This window comes from Oryctolagus cuniculus, chromosome 13 (genome assembly GCF_051225735.1).
Source record: "Oryctolagus cuniculus isolate XC-2025 breed Fujian yellow rabbit chromosome 13, ASM5122573v1, whole genome shotgun sequence".
Classification (NCBI taxonomy): Eukaryota; Metazoa; Chordata; class Mammalia; order Lagomorpha; family Leporidae; genus Oryctolagus; species Oryctolagus cuniculus.
In genome coordinates this window covers 34,338,888-34,352,939 of record NC_142879.1, presented here as the reverse complement: position 1 = coordinate 34,352,939, position 14,052 = coordinate 34,338,888, and the positions used below count along the sequence as shown (strand labels likewise).

The 14,052-nt window shown below is 42.5% G+C and overlaps 1 protein-coding gene and 1 pseudogene across 1 annotated transcript in view; one reads left to right on the top strand and one right to left on the bottom strand.

Annotated features, from left to right (window-relative positions):
• The first annotated feature begins 432 nt into the window (after nucleotides 1–432).
• The window catches only part of SLC30A10 (solute carrier family 30 member 10), a 49,806-nt gene continuing 36,186 nt past the window's right edge, over nucleotides 433–14,052 (top strand). The window contains exon 1 of the mRNA XM_051820584.3: nucleotides 433–1,023. Within this exon, the coding sequence (XP_051676544.1) occupies nucleotides 573–1,023 (451 nt within the window). The 5' untranslated portion in view covers nucleotides 433–572. The remainder of the gene's footprint in view (nucleotides 1,024–14,052) is intronic.
• LOC103351046 (cytochrome c oxidase subunit FA4-like) lies at nucleotides 7,014–7,609 on the bottom strand (annotated as a pseudogene).

The following is a 14,052-nucleotide window of genomic DNA, read 5'->3' as shown; positions in this document are numbered from 1 at the left end:
CGAAGCCAGGAGCTTCTTCCAGGTCCCCGACATGGGTGCAGGGGCCCACGCACTGGCCATCCTCCACCTGCTTCTCAGGCCATCAGCAGGGAGCTGGATTGGAAGTAGAGCAGCCAGCACTCAAATCAGCGCCCAAATGGGATGCTGATATTGCAGATAGAGGCTTAACCCCTCCTACACCACAGCTGCAGCCCCTGCACCAGAACTTTTACTGCACAAGTGGATCAGGGAAGGCAGAAAGACCACAGCTGCTTATGAGCTCCTACATGATTCATTGACATAGAAGCTCTTGATTAAACACTGGTGAACAAAAACCTTTCAATTGCACATATGAAGCCAGTGTCTTCCATGTTGGTAAAGCCCAGCTCACGTGACATCTGTTGCTTAATTGCCCTTTAAACTGTTTTATGGCTTTATAGCAGCCTATAAAAGGCGATTTCCAAATATGGCAAGCTATGAAAGGCTGAAGGGGAGAGTTATCCAGGAGTTGTAATCTCAAAATCTGTGGCTTCTCCCCCCAAGAGCTCAGCCTTGTTAAGAGAGGGAGCGGAGCTGCCGCGCACCGAGCTGCCATGGGGCGATACACTGGGAGAAGCTTCCGTTTAATCCTCATGTGCGTCCTCAGTATCCTCCTTTTTGTGTTGGAGCTGGTGATCGCCAACATAGGCAACTCCCTCTCCTTGGCCTCTGATGCGTTTGCAGTCTTTTCCCACTTTTTGTCTATGATCATAGGTTTGATTGGAGTGAGGGCCAGCAATGTAAGACGGCACAGGAAGAACACTTTCGGCTTTCTTCGGGCAGATGTGTTGGGAGCATTTGGCAATGCCACTTTTGCTGTGGCTCTGATGTTCAGTATCCTGGTGGAAGCCATCAAAAGGTACATCCACCCCCAGAAGACAGAGAAAGCTCTGCTGGTGCTTAGTGCTGGAATTGTCGGCCTGTTCTTCAATGTTCTTAATTATGTCATCTTCTTGGACTGCTGTTACTGCAAAACCTGCGGGCCCCAGGAAGACAGTGAAACAGGTAAGTAGCTCATCAACAGGTGGCAGTAAATTTGATAGGAGGCCTGGCAGGTGCTATCTGAGGGGGCTCCTGTTGGCACTCTTTGGAGAGGCCCCGTTCAGGGGTGGGCCTCTCGTCGCCGTGACTTTACAATTGGTCTTTTGAGATTTGCCGTCAGTCCGAAGTTCCTTATGAGCAGAGTGGCAGCAGGACCTTTTCCTGTTGGGGGACAGAGCTTATTCTGTAATTTTCTACTCACAGAGAATAAAAAAGTATGTTCAGCCAGGGCAGAGCTGTAGCCAGGCCCCAGGGGGAGCAATTTGAAAGAAAGTGAATGTAGCGTTGAAAAGTCTCCTGTATGTGAGTCACTTTTGTTTACCTATATGTGACATGGTGGTGTTTGAGTTTTAAAATGATATTTTTAAATTGACACATAATATTTGTATATGTGAATGTGCTTCAAAATATTTGTGGAAAATAAAAATTCAAAGATAAGTTTATTTTGGTGCAAAGAATTTTGAAATCCATGCATAGTTTTTTCATAATTCATATTTCCCACTCATATTTATGGGGTACAGTGTGATTATTTGATACAAATACACAATGTGTAATGATCAAATCAGGGTGATTAGCATTTCCGTCTCTACACACATTAATTATTTCTGTGTGTTGGGAAGCTTCAGACTCTTCCTTCCTAGTTGTTTAGAAATAGATCATAGATTCTTGTAGACTAGAATTACCTTACCAGCTATAGAACACCAAAAATGATTCCTTCTATCTAATTTGTTTTTTGGTGCCCATTAGCTAACTTGTTTCTATCTCCTTCCCAGTTTCTAGTGACCATTTATTCTATTCTTTTCTATGAAATTGAAAAATAATATTCTAGTGTCTTCATAAAAGGTATTGGACTATAAGCCAACTCAAAAAGAGCAAATTATCAGACAAGTGGCCAGACTGAATACATTCAGGAATAAATCCAAGGAATGCTACATAAAACTGAGAGAGAAAAGATAAAGAAGATCATCTAGTAAATTTAGCTCTTTTTGGAATGAAAGTATTTGCACTCATTTATTGTATGCATCTGTTCTATTTAAGAAGGGGGTAGATGGGAGAGGGAGTGGGTGAGGAGAGGGCCACGGGAGGGAGGGAGGTGGGGGGGGGAGCCACAACAATACAAAAGTTGCATTTTATATTCTACTTAAAACTATTGGTTAAACTCTGTAATTAATACACAATTACTCTTAGGTGTTTAATTAATGCTATAACTAGTACTCAAATAGTATTTTACACTTTGTGTTTCTGTGTGGGAGCAAAATGTGGAAATCTTTACTTAATATAAGCTAAATTGATCTTCTGTATATAAAGAAAATTGAAAATTAATCTTGATGTGAAGGGGAAGGGGAGAGAGAGTGGGAGAGGGGAGCGTTGTGGGTGGGAGGGAAGTTACGGGGGGGAGGAAGCTATTGTAATCCATAAGCTGTACTTTGGAAATTTATGCTCATTAAATAAAAAAGAAAAAAAAAGAAGAGGGTAAATGGTTTATCTGTGAATCTTCAGAGACACTTAAGGGCAGTGCCAAATTTACTAAATCCTCTGTCACAAGATCAGATTAATTCTTGGAAGACAACAAAATAATCTAAAATATGCTTTTTTATTAGATTGAACCATGTTTTTAAAATTTATTGCCACAACAGTTTGGCAGGGACCAGTGAGCACTTGCTGCCACCCAGTATGTGTTAGCAGGAAGCTGGATTGGAAGAACTGGGACTGGAACTCAGGCCACTCTGATATGGGCTGTGGATGTCTCAAGCAGAGGCTTAACTGCTACGTAACACCTACCTCTCACATAAATTTTATGTTTGAATTTTTAAAAAGTTGTTTTTTGATACTAAATTTTCTATAACATTTAAATACTACAACCGTTGGTTGTCTTGTACTGGGACAGATACCTGGCTGTACATTGGTCTTTATTTTATGCTAATAGTATTATTGTGCAGTCCACTTTTCCAGCATGATGGCATTTGCTCCATGTTGTATCTTCTGTCTAGGGTAATCAGGCTTGCATTTATATAATTTATAAAGGATAAATTTATATATGAAATATTTGATTATTTTAATTTTTAAATATTTATTTATTTATTTGAAAGGCAGAGTTAGAGAGAGAGAGAGAGAGAAAGATCTTCCATCTGCTGGTTCACTTCCCAAATGGCCACAACAGCCATAGCTGGGCCAATCCAAAGCCAGGAGCCAGGAGCTTCTTCTCTGTCTCCCACATGGGCACAGGGACCCACGTACTTGGGCCATCTTCCACTGCTTTCCTAAGCACATTACAGGGAGCTGGATTGGAAGTGGAGCATCCAGGACTCAGACCAGTGTCCATGTGAGATGCTGGAGCCACAAGCAGTGACTTTACCTGCTGTGCCACAGTGCTGACACCTACTTTTAATTTTTTGACAGTATGCCTTTCCTTAGGATTTAAAGTTCATCTTACTTTGATTCCAAACTGTGTGCATGCTTGCTCTCTCTTTCTCTCTGCCACCAGCTCCCCTTTTGACATTATATTTCTCCAGCTACCTGGTGAGGGATAGTAACAACATAGCAGTCAGCATCTGTTCCTTGCTGTGGATGGTTGTGACAGACAGCCGATCAGTTGCTCTCACAAGCTTCTAGTAAAATGCAGTGCGTTAGCCTGATGAGGGCGTTGCCCATAGAGAACAAGCTAAGTTTCTCTTTCTTTTAGAGGAAATTTTACCTAGAGCTGAGCAAAGCAGACAAGGCTCTGAGAATTTTGTAGGGGCAAGCGTTGTTGTGCAGTGGGTTAAGCCACCGCCTGTGATCCTGGCATCCCAAATGGGTGCCAATTTGAGTCCGGGCCGCTCAGTTTCAATCCAGCTCCCTGCTAATGTGCCTGGGAAAGCAGAGGAAGATGGTCCAAGTCCTTGGGCTCCTACACCCATATGTGAGACCTTGTAAGAAGCTCTGGGGCCGGCGCCGCGGCTCACTAGGCTAATCCTCCGCCTAGCGGCACCGGCACACCGGGTTCTAGTCCCGGTTGGGGCACCGGATTCTGTCCCGGTTGCCCCTCTTCCAGACCAGCTCTCTGCTGTGGCCCGGGAGTGCAGTGGAGGATGGCCCAGGTGCTTGGGCCCTGCACCCCATGGGGGACCAGGAAAAGCACCTGGCTCCTGGCTCCTGCCATCGGATCAGCTTGGTGCGCCGGCTGCAGCGCGCCAGCCGCGGCGGCCATTGGAGGGTGAACCAACGGCAAAGGAAGACCTTTCTCTCTCTGTCTCTCTCTCTCACTGTCCACTCTGCCTGTCAAAAAAAAAAAAAAAAAAAAAAAGAAGCTCTGGCTCCTGGCTTCGATCTGGCCCAGCGCTGGCCATTAAGGCCATTTGGAGAGTGACCAGTGGATGGAAGACACATACTCTCCCTAACTCTTCCTTTCAAATAAATAAATCTTTAAAATCCCATAATTTTAGGAGAAGCAAGAGGGAGTTTCCTGTTTCCTCCCCCAGTTAGCAAACACTCTGGAGTGAATACAATATAAGAAATGCAGAATTGAGTCACCTTTTCAACCTGGAATGGGAAGTTTTTCTAGGCAAAAGTTACTTGAGTTCTATTCCTCATTCAGAGACAGGATTGAACTGATGGGGAATTTGTAATAATTATTATATAATTTTAAAAGCATGATGCTATATTATGAGAAACTATTACTTGTCAGTTTATCTGAATTTGACATTACCATTGTTTTCCAAGCACCAGCCCAGGTTTTAAAAATTAGCTGTGATAAGAACGCACACACAGATCACAGTACCTGTCCCATTGTATACACTTAACTAATTCTCTTTTCCGTCTTCCGTGTATTCCTGACAGTTTGCTATTGCCTTACCTCTTGTTGCCCAGCAAGAGTTTTGGATGCATCACTATTCCTAGAAGCCACACAGAACGTGTGTCTCAGTGATAATCAGTTAGTAGCATTCCTAGGTGAGTGAACCCAAAGAAGACTAATAACTGAAAAATGCATGTTCTAGAACTCCCCTCAGTTACTGCATCTGACCCTGGAAAAGACACTTAACCATTTTAACCTCATCTCAGGTATCATATCATCTATTTTAAAAACAACACTGCTTTTCTTTAGCTAACAATACTTTCATGAGGCTATGTTTTTCAAAGGGCTCTCATAAATGCTACCTTTGTCCTCACTGATAGAATTTTAGAAAGACATTAATTATGTTTTTAAACTGTTACAGTGACATAAACTGAATGGCAATGCAATGTCAATATGTCACTCATTAAAATGATACAAATATGTCCCATATACTAGACTCATATTTCCCAGTGACAAATGAAATATTTTATGGTTAACCTCACAAATATGATAGGAAAACCAGAGCTTTCCATTTCCATACCTCTCTTCTGCCATAAGACACTTTGTCTTTTTTTTTTTTTAAGATTTATTTTACTTACTTGAAAGGCAGAATGACAGGGAGAGACAGAGAGAAAGAGAAAGAGAGAAAGAGAGGGAGGGAAGAAGGGGGAGAGAGAGAGAGAGACAGAGACAGAGAGAGGTCTTCCATTCACTGGTTCACTCTCCAAATGGCTTCAACAGCTGGGGCTGGGTGAGGCCAAAGCCAGGAATCTTGAACTACCTCTGTGGCTTCCCACATGGGTGAAGGGGCCCAAGTCCTTGGGCCATCTTCTGTTACTTTCCCAGGCACATTAGCAGGGAGCTGGATAGGATGAGGAGCAGCCAGGACTTGAACTGACATTCCAATATAGGATGCTGACATCCTAAGCAGTAGCTTAAGCTGCTCTGCCACAATAGTGGCCCTGACACTTTACCTTTCAAAATGTTTCTCTATAGTACTGTCTAGTGAGAAATGATATCCCTATGTTTCTTACTGGGAAACTTAATTTTGTAGAAAGGTAGATTTTGTAGAAAGCTTAGTATTTTGGATTTGTAACTTGCCATATGCTTATAAAATGTAGAGATTATATTTGTCATTTCTCTCTTGCTCTTTTGATAGAAATGGTAGTCATGGTAGAGTTTCAAAAACATTGTGTATAATACTGTCTTTGATGACTTTAACATATACCACTTTTGCCATCATTTTTTATGAGGCAATAATATCTAGAGCCTCCTTTCCCTTAGAATTTCTTCCAAAGTCCATGTCCTGGTATTTATTGTCTGCACCTGAAAGATATCTTTTTTTTTTAAAGATTTATTTATTTATTTGAAAGGCAGAATTACACAGAGAGGGAGAAACAGAGATATCTTCCAACCACTGGTTCACTCCCCAAATGGCTGCAACAGTGGGGCTAGGACAGGCCAAAGCCTGGAGCCCGGAGCTTCTTCTACGTCTCCAACATGGGTGCTGGGCCTAAGTACTTGAGCCATCCTCTACTGCATTCCTAGGCACTTTAGCAGAGAGCTGGATAGGAAGCAGAGCAGCTGCAACTGCCTATATGAGATGCTGGCACTGCAGGCGGTGGTTTAACCCACTGTCCCACAACACTGGCCCCATGAAATATATCAAGAGAAAAGTCTGAGGAAGTAATTTCTGATGAAGTTATCTGTGATATTGTATTTGCTGTGACAAATATGTCATCCTTGTATGAAATAGAAAAGAGATGATCCTTAACTCTGGTCAATGAAAAGTAGCAGCTGGTTCTTTAGAAGGAGAATAGAGTTCAGGTTGAAGGAGGAACTGGCTGGGTGAGCCATCTGTTTTCTGTAGAATTCTTTGCTTGAAGAAACTACCTTGAGATTTTGCAGGAGAGAAAAAGAGAACAAGCAACTAGGTCTACATTTGCTGAGCAGAGTCAATTGACAACAATGTTTTGTTTGGTTGTTTGTTTCACGTGTTTATTAATCAGTGTAATAAACTCCAATAAATCAACATGACTGCATGCATTTAGAGGAGAAATGTTTCCTGGTAAAGTGAAAAATTGTGCAGATGGCTTCTGGAAGACTTCATTCTAAACAGCTTTGTAGTGAGACATTTCATTCAGAAGTCTGGACCTTTCTTCTCCAGGTTGCTGTAATCCAAATTCACTGAGTAGAGCTTCTATTGATCATTAGGACCCAGTTTATTTCAGGGTTCTAGGTTACTCTTTCTGTTCCAAATGACATCTGGATTGAACACCGCAAAGGTGCATGACACAGTCTGGTGTTGGACATAGTGGGTTAAGCCACCACCAGTGATGCTGGCATCCTTTATAGGTGCCAGCTTTGTCCCCACTGCTCCACTTACAATAGAGCTCCTTGCTAATGGCCTGGGAAAGCAGTGGGAGATGGCCCAAGTGCTTGGGCTACTGTACACATGTAGGAGATCTGGATGAAGCTCCTGGCTCCTGCCTTTGGCCTGGCCCAGGCCTGGCTGTTGCAGCCATTAGGGGAGTAGATCAGCAGATGGAAGATCTCTCTCTCTCTATCTCTCCTTCTCTCTGTAACTCTGCCTTTCAAATAACTAAATAAATCTCAAACAAAGACAAAAACCAGATGCGTGACATACTGTGCTGCTCCAGTACCTCCTGCTCAAATATGAAAAGGGGTTATCAGGCTTGGGTGTTTCTTAACCTGACCAGTGATCTGGATTTACATTTGTAGTAGAGGTCTTAGGTCTGAAATGAGAGACAAACTAATGTTCCAGGCCTAAGAGCAAGCAGTCTCTACATCCAGACTATGTGGATGTCCAAAGTAACCCAGGACCTCCTTGACAACATAATTGAGACTTCTGGGAGCCAATAAATAATTTTCACTTATGAGTCTAGAACAAGGTGAGAAATAAAGGATAAAGGATAGTGATAAAATATAGTAGCTCAGTTTTTAATAAAAGCTAGATTGGAGAATGTAGCTCGGGCTTCACAGTAGGCTTCCTAGTACTTATCTCAGGAATAAACATATCCATCCTCTTACAGGCAGAACAGTAATGGAGAAACAGAGAAGGGCCTGGGAACAGGGAAAGGTTACATTCTCTATGGGCAGGCAGTTTTTTTTTTTCTTTTAGATTAAAAGTGTTTATTAAACTCTAGGACCTCCAGCCAGAGTGGAATGGAGGGAGGCATCCAAGAGAGGAAAAACCCAAAGGGCATTCAGTTATGAGGTGGGGACAACAACAAAAAAAAATCAAAAAGACCTCATTTACAATTCTCCATCCTGTCTGGCCTGCTAAGGGTGGGGTAGATAACTTGTTTTCACAATAAGCTGTGAGCTCTGGAGGAGCTCCCTTGGAAGGAGGGGGGCCTGTTAGTACTTGCTAAAGATAAAATTTTGGGGAAGGAAGCAAGTATTTTACACCCCAAATTCCACTGGGATCCCCTGACTGTGATGAACTCATCTGACTCCTCACATTCCCTCCTGGATGGAAACCCTAACATCTGTTAGGGGGAACTGGGCGGATGATCACTGTGGCTGCTTCAAGCTGCAAAGGGGCATCTTTGGGAAGGGGAATCAAGACAGGGTTGCAGCAGGAGATGGCCTCTCAGCAGGAGGAGGCTTCTCCTTAGGGGATGCAGTGCTAGCGTGCAGAAACTGCTTCCATCCGAGGTTTCATGTGCTTGGCCACCTAGAATTTTACTTTTTTAAGTCCATGGAAAATTAACCTAACAAACAGTTTAAATTAACAGGATCTAAAATCACAAGATATAAACAGAGGACAGAGGCATTATTAGAGGCCCTAAGAAAAATGTCTAAACCAGGAGCAAGTTTTTTCATTGAAAGGCAAATACAAAATGACAGAAAAGGCTTGAAAAACAATCAGGTGGATTCAAGGCCTTGTCAGTTATGAGGCTCAGACCTATCCATATCTCTTTACGTGTGGTACATCATAAGGGAGGCACCCTGTTGACTTCCATGACCTAGCTGGCCTGAGAGTAGAACTGGCTTGAAGAGCAGGTAGGTGGCATTTCTAAAAGGAAAACATTTATTAGTTAATATGCAGTTCTGCCTGGGCAGGCAGTTTGAAGGAGTGTTCTCTCCTTCCCTTTTTTGTGCTGCCTTTAAATAAAAAAATTTTTTTAAAAAAAGCCACAGGCTATAATAGAATATTTTTTTAAAGAATATGCTATCATTTACGTCACTGCATAATCTGTAGTGAACAATCTTGGAAGTGTGCAGGACTTCCAAGCTAATTTTTTTTAAAAGATTTATTTGAGAGTCAGAGTTACACAGAGACAGGAGAGGCAGAGGAAGAGAGAGAGAGGTCTTCCATCCAATGGTTCACTCTCCAATTGGCCGCAATGGCTGGAGCTGCGCTGATCTGAAGCCAGGAGCTTCCTCCGGGTCTCCTATGTGAGTGCAGAGGCCCAAGGACTTGGGCTATCTTCTACTGCCCTCCCAGGCCACAACAGAGAGCCGGATCAGAAGTAGAGCAGCTGGGTCTCAAACCAGCACACATATGGGATGCTGGTACTTCAGGCCAGGGCATTAACCTACTGTGCCACAGTGCCGGCCCCCCAAGCTAATTTTTTTAAAAAAATATTTTAGTTATTTATTTGAGAGGTAAACTTATAGACAGAGAGAGGGAAAGACAGAGAGAAAAGTCTTCCATCCACTGGTTCTCTCCCCACATGGCTGCAAGGGCTGGAGCTGAGCTATGCTGAAGTCAGGATCCATAAATCCCTTCTAAATCTCCACATAAGTGGCAGGGACCCAAGCACTCACACTGTTTGCTGCTGCCTTACCAGGTGTATTAATATGGAGCTGGATTGGAAGCAGAGCAGCTGAGACTTGAACTAAAACTCTGAAATGGGATGCTGGTGTTGTTAAGCATTGATTTAACCTCCTGTCAGCAATATAAAAATATTCCACATGTGAATCCTCTCCTAATACTAAGATATGAAGCAAAAATTAAAATTTAAAATTAAATATCTTTGACCCTGTGAGTTAATATCCAAAGGAATCAAAATCCCTAATTGTTAACTTACAGGATAGACCAACAGAGAAGTCAATATAAAACCATAAAATCCTGTTTTTCTGTATGTCGAGGATGGTCTCAATTTGCGTTTGGTCTCATGCCTGGTAGAGTTAAGGTTCCATCATTAGTTTCATCCTGGATTGTTTTCCAGTAGAATGGATGTCATCCCTTCAGGACAACGAAAATTGTACAAGTTTGGTATAAACACTTTTATATTCTCTACCTTATAAAGATATCCTCCTTGTGTTGCTGTTCATCAGTTTTTCTGTAAAATTTCAACGTGTAAATTTCTTTTTCTTTATCCTACCTAGGAATCATTATCTAAGCATTGTATCTTTTTTAAGTTCCCAAAGATTTTCAGAAATGAGACCTTCTAGTCTTTCCCATTCCTTCTGTTTCTCCTTCTGTAATGCTAATTAGATAGTATTAGAGCTTATTCTCATCTCTATGTTTTGTAAATTCTTTTCCCATATTTTCCACATAGAAAAATATATTGTATTCTATGTAGTTTTTTTTTTTTAAAGATTTATTTATTCGAAAGGCAGAGTTACAGAGAGTTGGGGCGGGAGTGGGGGGAGAGATCTTCCATCCTCTAATTTACTTCCCTAATGGCTACAACAGCTGGAGCTGGACTGGTCTGAAGCCAGGAGCCAGGAGCTTCTTCCAGGTCTCCCACATGGGTGCAGGGGCCCAAGGACTTGAACCATCTTCCACTGCTTTCCCAGGCACATTAGCAGGGAGCTGGACTGGAAGCAGAGTGGCTGGGACATGAACCAGTGGCCACACGATGCAGGTCCCCACATCACAGCTCCAACCCCTCTAGGTAGTTCTTTCACTTATTTCTTTTTCTTTTTAGCTTGGTGCTCATAACTTGCTATTAGGTTTTTTGAAATTCTATATTGAAATACCTTTAGATTCATAGCAAGTTGCAAAATAAAACAAAGGTGGGGCTGGCGCTATGGTGCAGTGGGTTAATCCTCCGCTTGTAGAGATGGCATCCCATGTGGGCGCTGGTTCACGTTCTGGCTGCTACTTTTCCAGTTCAGCTCTCTGCTGTGGCCTGGGGAAGCAGTTGAGGATGGCCCAGGTGCTTGGGCCCCTGCACCCACATAGGAGAGAAGATCTTGGCTCCTGGCTTCAGGTCAGCACAGCTCAGGCCATTGAGGCCATTTGGGGAGTGAACCAGTGGAAGGAAGACCTTTCTCTCTGTCTCCTCTCCCTCTCACTGTCTGTGGCTCTATCTCTCAAATAAATAAATAAAATCTAATATGTACACCAGGGCTGGTGCTGTGGTGCAGCGGGTAAAGCTGCCAACTGCAGTGTTGGCATTCCTTATGGGTGCTTGTTTGAGTCCTGGCTGCTCCACTTACAATTCAGCCCTCTGCTATGGCCCGGGAAAGCAGTGGAAGATGGCCCAAGTCCTTGAGCACCTGCACCCATGTGGGAGACCCAAAGGAAGCTCCTGGCTCCTGGTTTCAGATTGGTGCAGCTCCGACCGTTGTGGCCAATTGGGGAGTGAACCAATGGATGGAAGACCTCTCTCTCTCTCTCTCTCTGCATCTCCTTCTCTCTCTGTCTAACTCCAACTTTCAAATAAATAAATAAATCTTTTAAAAAAATGTACACCAAGTAAGCAAATGCACTATAAAAATAATACAAAGGTGTCCCATGTACCCATTATCCAGTTTGCTCCAATTGGACTATAGTACAATATCAAAGAAATTGATGCTCATACAATGTATGCATATAGCTCTATGCCATTTAATCACCAATTTTGATTTGTGTAACCACTGCCAAAATCAAGGTATATCACCACAAAGACATCTCTCGTATTCCCTTTTATAATCATATCATCCTTCAGCTCCATGCCATTCATCTATTTAATTAATGTGATTGAAATGGAATATTTATGTGCAATTTTTGAAACTGGTTTTTTCTTTCAGCAAAATGATCTTAAGATCCATCCAATTGTTGCATATGTCAATAATTAGCTTCTTTTTATTGCATGGCATGGATGTAGTTGGGTAATTTTTAGCCACTCTGCTAATATTAATTAGTGTATTGGACCATTTAAATTTAATGCAATTATTGTAGTTAGGGCTTGAGTCTGCCATTTAATTTTTAAATTTTCTACTTGTTACTCCTATTTTTCATTCTTCTGTTATGCTTTTCCTGCCTTTCTTGAACAATATTTAGAATTCTATTCTGATTTTCTTCCTGTGTTAATAGTTACTCTAGGTACTATATTACACATATATAACTTATCACAGACTACTTGTGACAGTACGCTACCAGTTTGAGTCAAATGTAGAAACCTCACCTTCTTTATATTCCTTTATCTTTTCTCCTTTATAATTGTTTTGATCATACAGGTCTTTGAGACTCTGTTTTATTTTTTATCTTTTTCTATTTTCTCTTTTGTTCAGGATACTTTCTACTAGTCTATCTTCAAGTTCACTAACTCTTTCCTCTATCTATTTTGCTACTGAGCCCATCCATTGAGTTTTTATTTTTATTTTTTTTTAAATTTTTATTTATAAGTCAGGGTTACACAAAGAGAGAAGAGGCAGAGAGAGAGAGAGAGAGAGAGGTCTTCCAACCACTGGTTCACTCCCCAATGGCTGGAACTGCACTAATCCGAAGCCAGGAGCCAGGAGCCAGGAGCTAGGAGGCAGGAGCTTCTTGTTGGTCTCCCATGCGGATGCAGGGCCCAAAGACTTGGGCCATTTTCTACTGCTTTCCCAGGCCATAGCAGAGAGCTAGATCGGAAGTGGAGCAGCCAGGTCTCAAACCAGTCTCAAATCCTATATGGGATGCCCGCACTTCAGGCCAGGGCATTAAGCCGCTGTGCCACAATGCCGGCCCCAGGATTCATTTTTAATTATCTTTATATACAGAAGACCAACTCTATACTAAGTAAAGATTTCAACAGTTTGCACCCACAGAGACATACAAAGTATAAAGTACTGTTTGAAGACAAATTTTACTGTTAATTCTCATAGTACAACTCATTAAGGACAGAGGTCCTACATGGGGAGCAAGTGCACAGTGACTCCTGTTGTTGATTTCCCAATTGACACTCTTATTTATGATGTCAGTGATCACCTGAGGCTCTTGTCATGAGCTGCCAAGGCTATGGAAGCCTCCTGAGTCCACAAAAGAATCAGAATCTCACTCAGAGTCTCCCACATGGGTGGCAAGGACCCTACTTTTTTTTTTTTTTTAATTTATTTGACAGGTAGAGTTATAGACAGTGTGTGAGAGAGAGAGAGACAGAGAGAAAGGTCTTCCTTCCATTGGTTCGCTCCCCAAATGGCTGCAACGGCCGGTGCTGTGCTGGTCCGAAGCCAGGAGCCAGGTGCTTCCTCCTGGTCTCCCATGCAAGTGCAGGGGCCCAAGCAGTTGGGCCATCCTCCACTGCCCTCCCGGGCCACAGCAGAGGGCTGGACTGGAAGAGGAGCCACCGGGACTAGTACCCGGTGCCCATGTCGGGTGCTGGCACCGCAGGCAGAGGATCAAACAAGTGAGCCACAGCGCCGGCCCCTAGGACCCTACTTCTTAAGTTATCACCACTGATTCCCAGGCTCTGCATTAGCAACAAGCCAGAGCCAAGAGCCAGGAGCCAGGCCTGGATATTGAATCTAGTTATACTCTGATATGGGATATGGGCATCTTAATCAGTGTCTCAGCTGCAATGTCAAACAGCTGTCCCTCTGAAGCCATTTGGAATTTTTGACTCTTATCTTCTTGTACCTGCTCCTATTTTACGCTGCTCCAGATGTTGTCTTTCCGACGCTTTTGAATGCTGCAAATATATGAGTCTACCATATCTTTTGTTCTGAAGTTTGAAACGGGATTCTGGAGTTTCATTTCCTTCTGTGTTTTCTCTGTCTCTTCTCGGGGAGATTGTTGGGTTGTTAATAGTTTAATCAAGTCCTTTTAAATTAATCCTTCTTCTCTACCACATGTATGGCTGGTGTTTTTTGTTGAACATTCTTCCTTTGACTCTGTACATTGTTTTCTGGGTCAGACATTTGTTTTTCAAACAGATTTTTTTTCTTATCACACAGAGAGAAATGAAGTCAGTGTTTTTTATAAGTCTGCCAAAAGCAAACACATCTTGTCAACT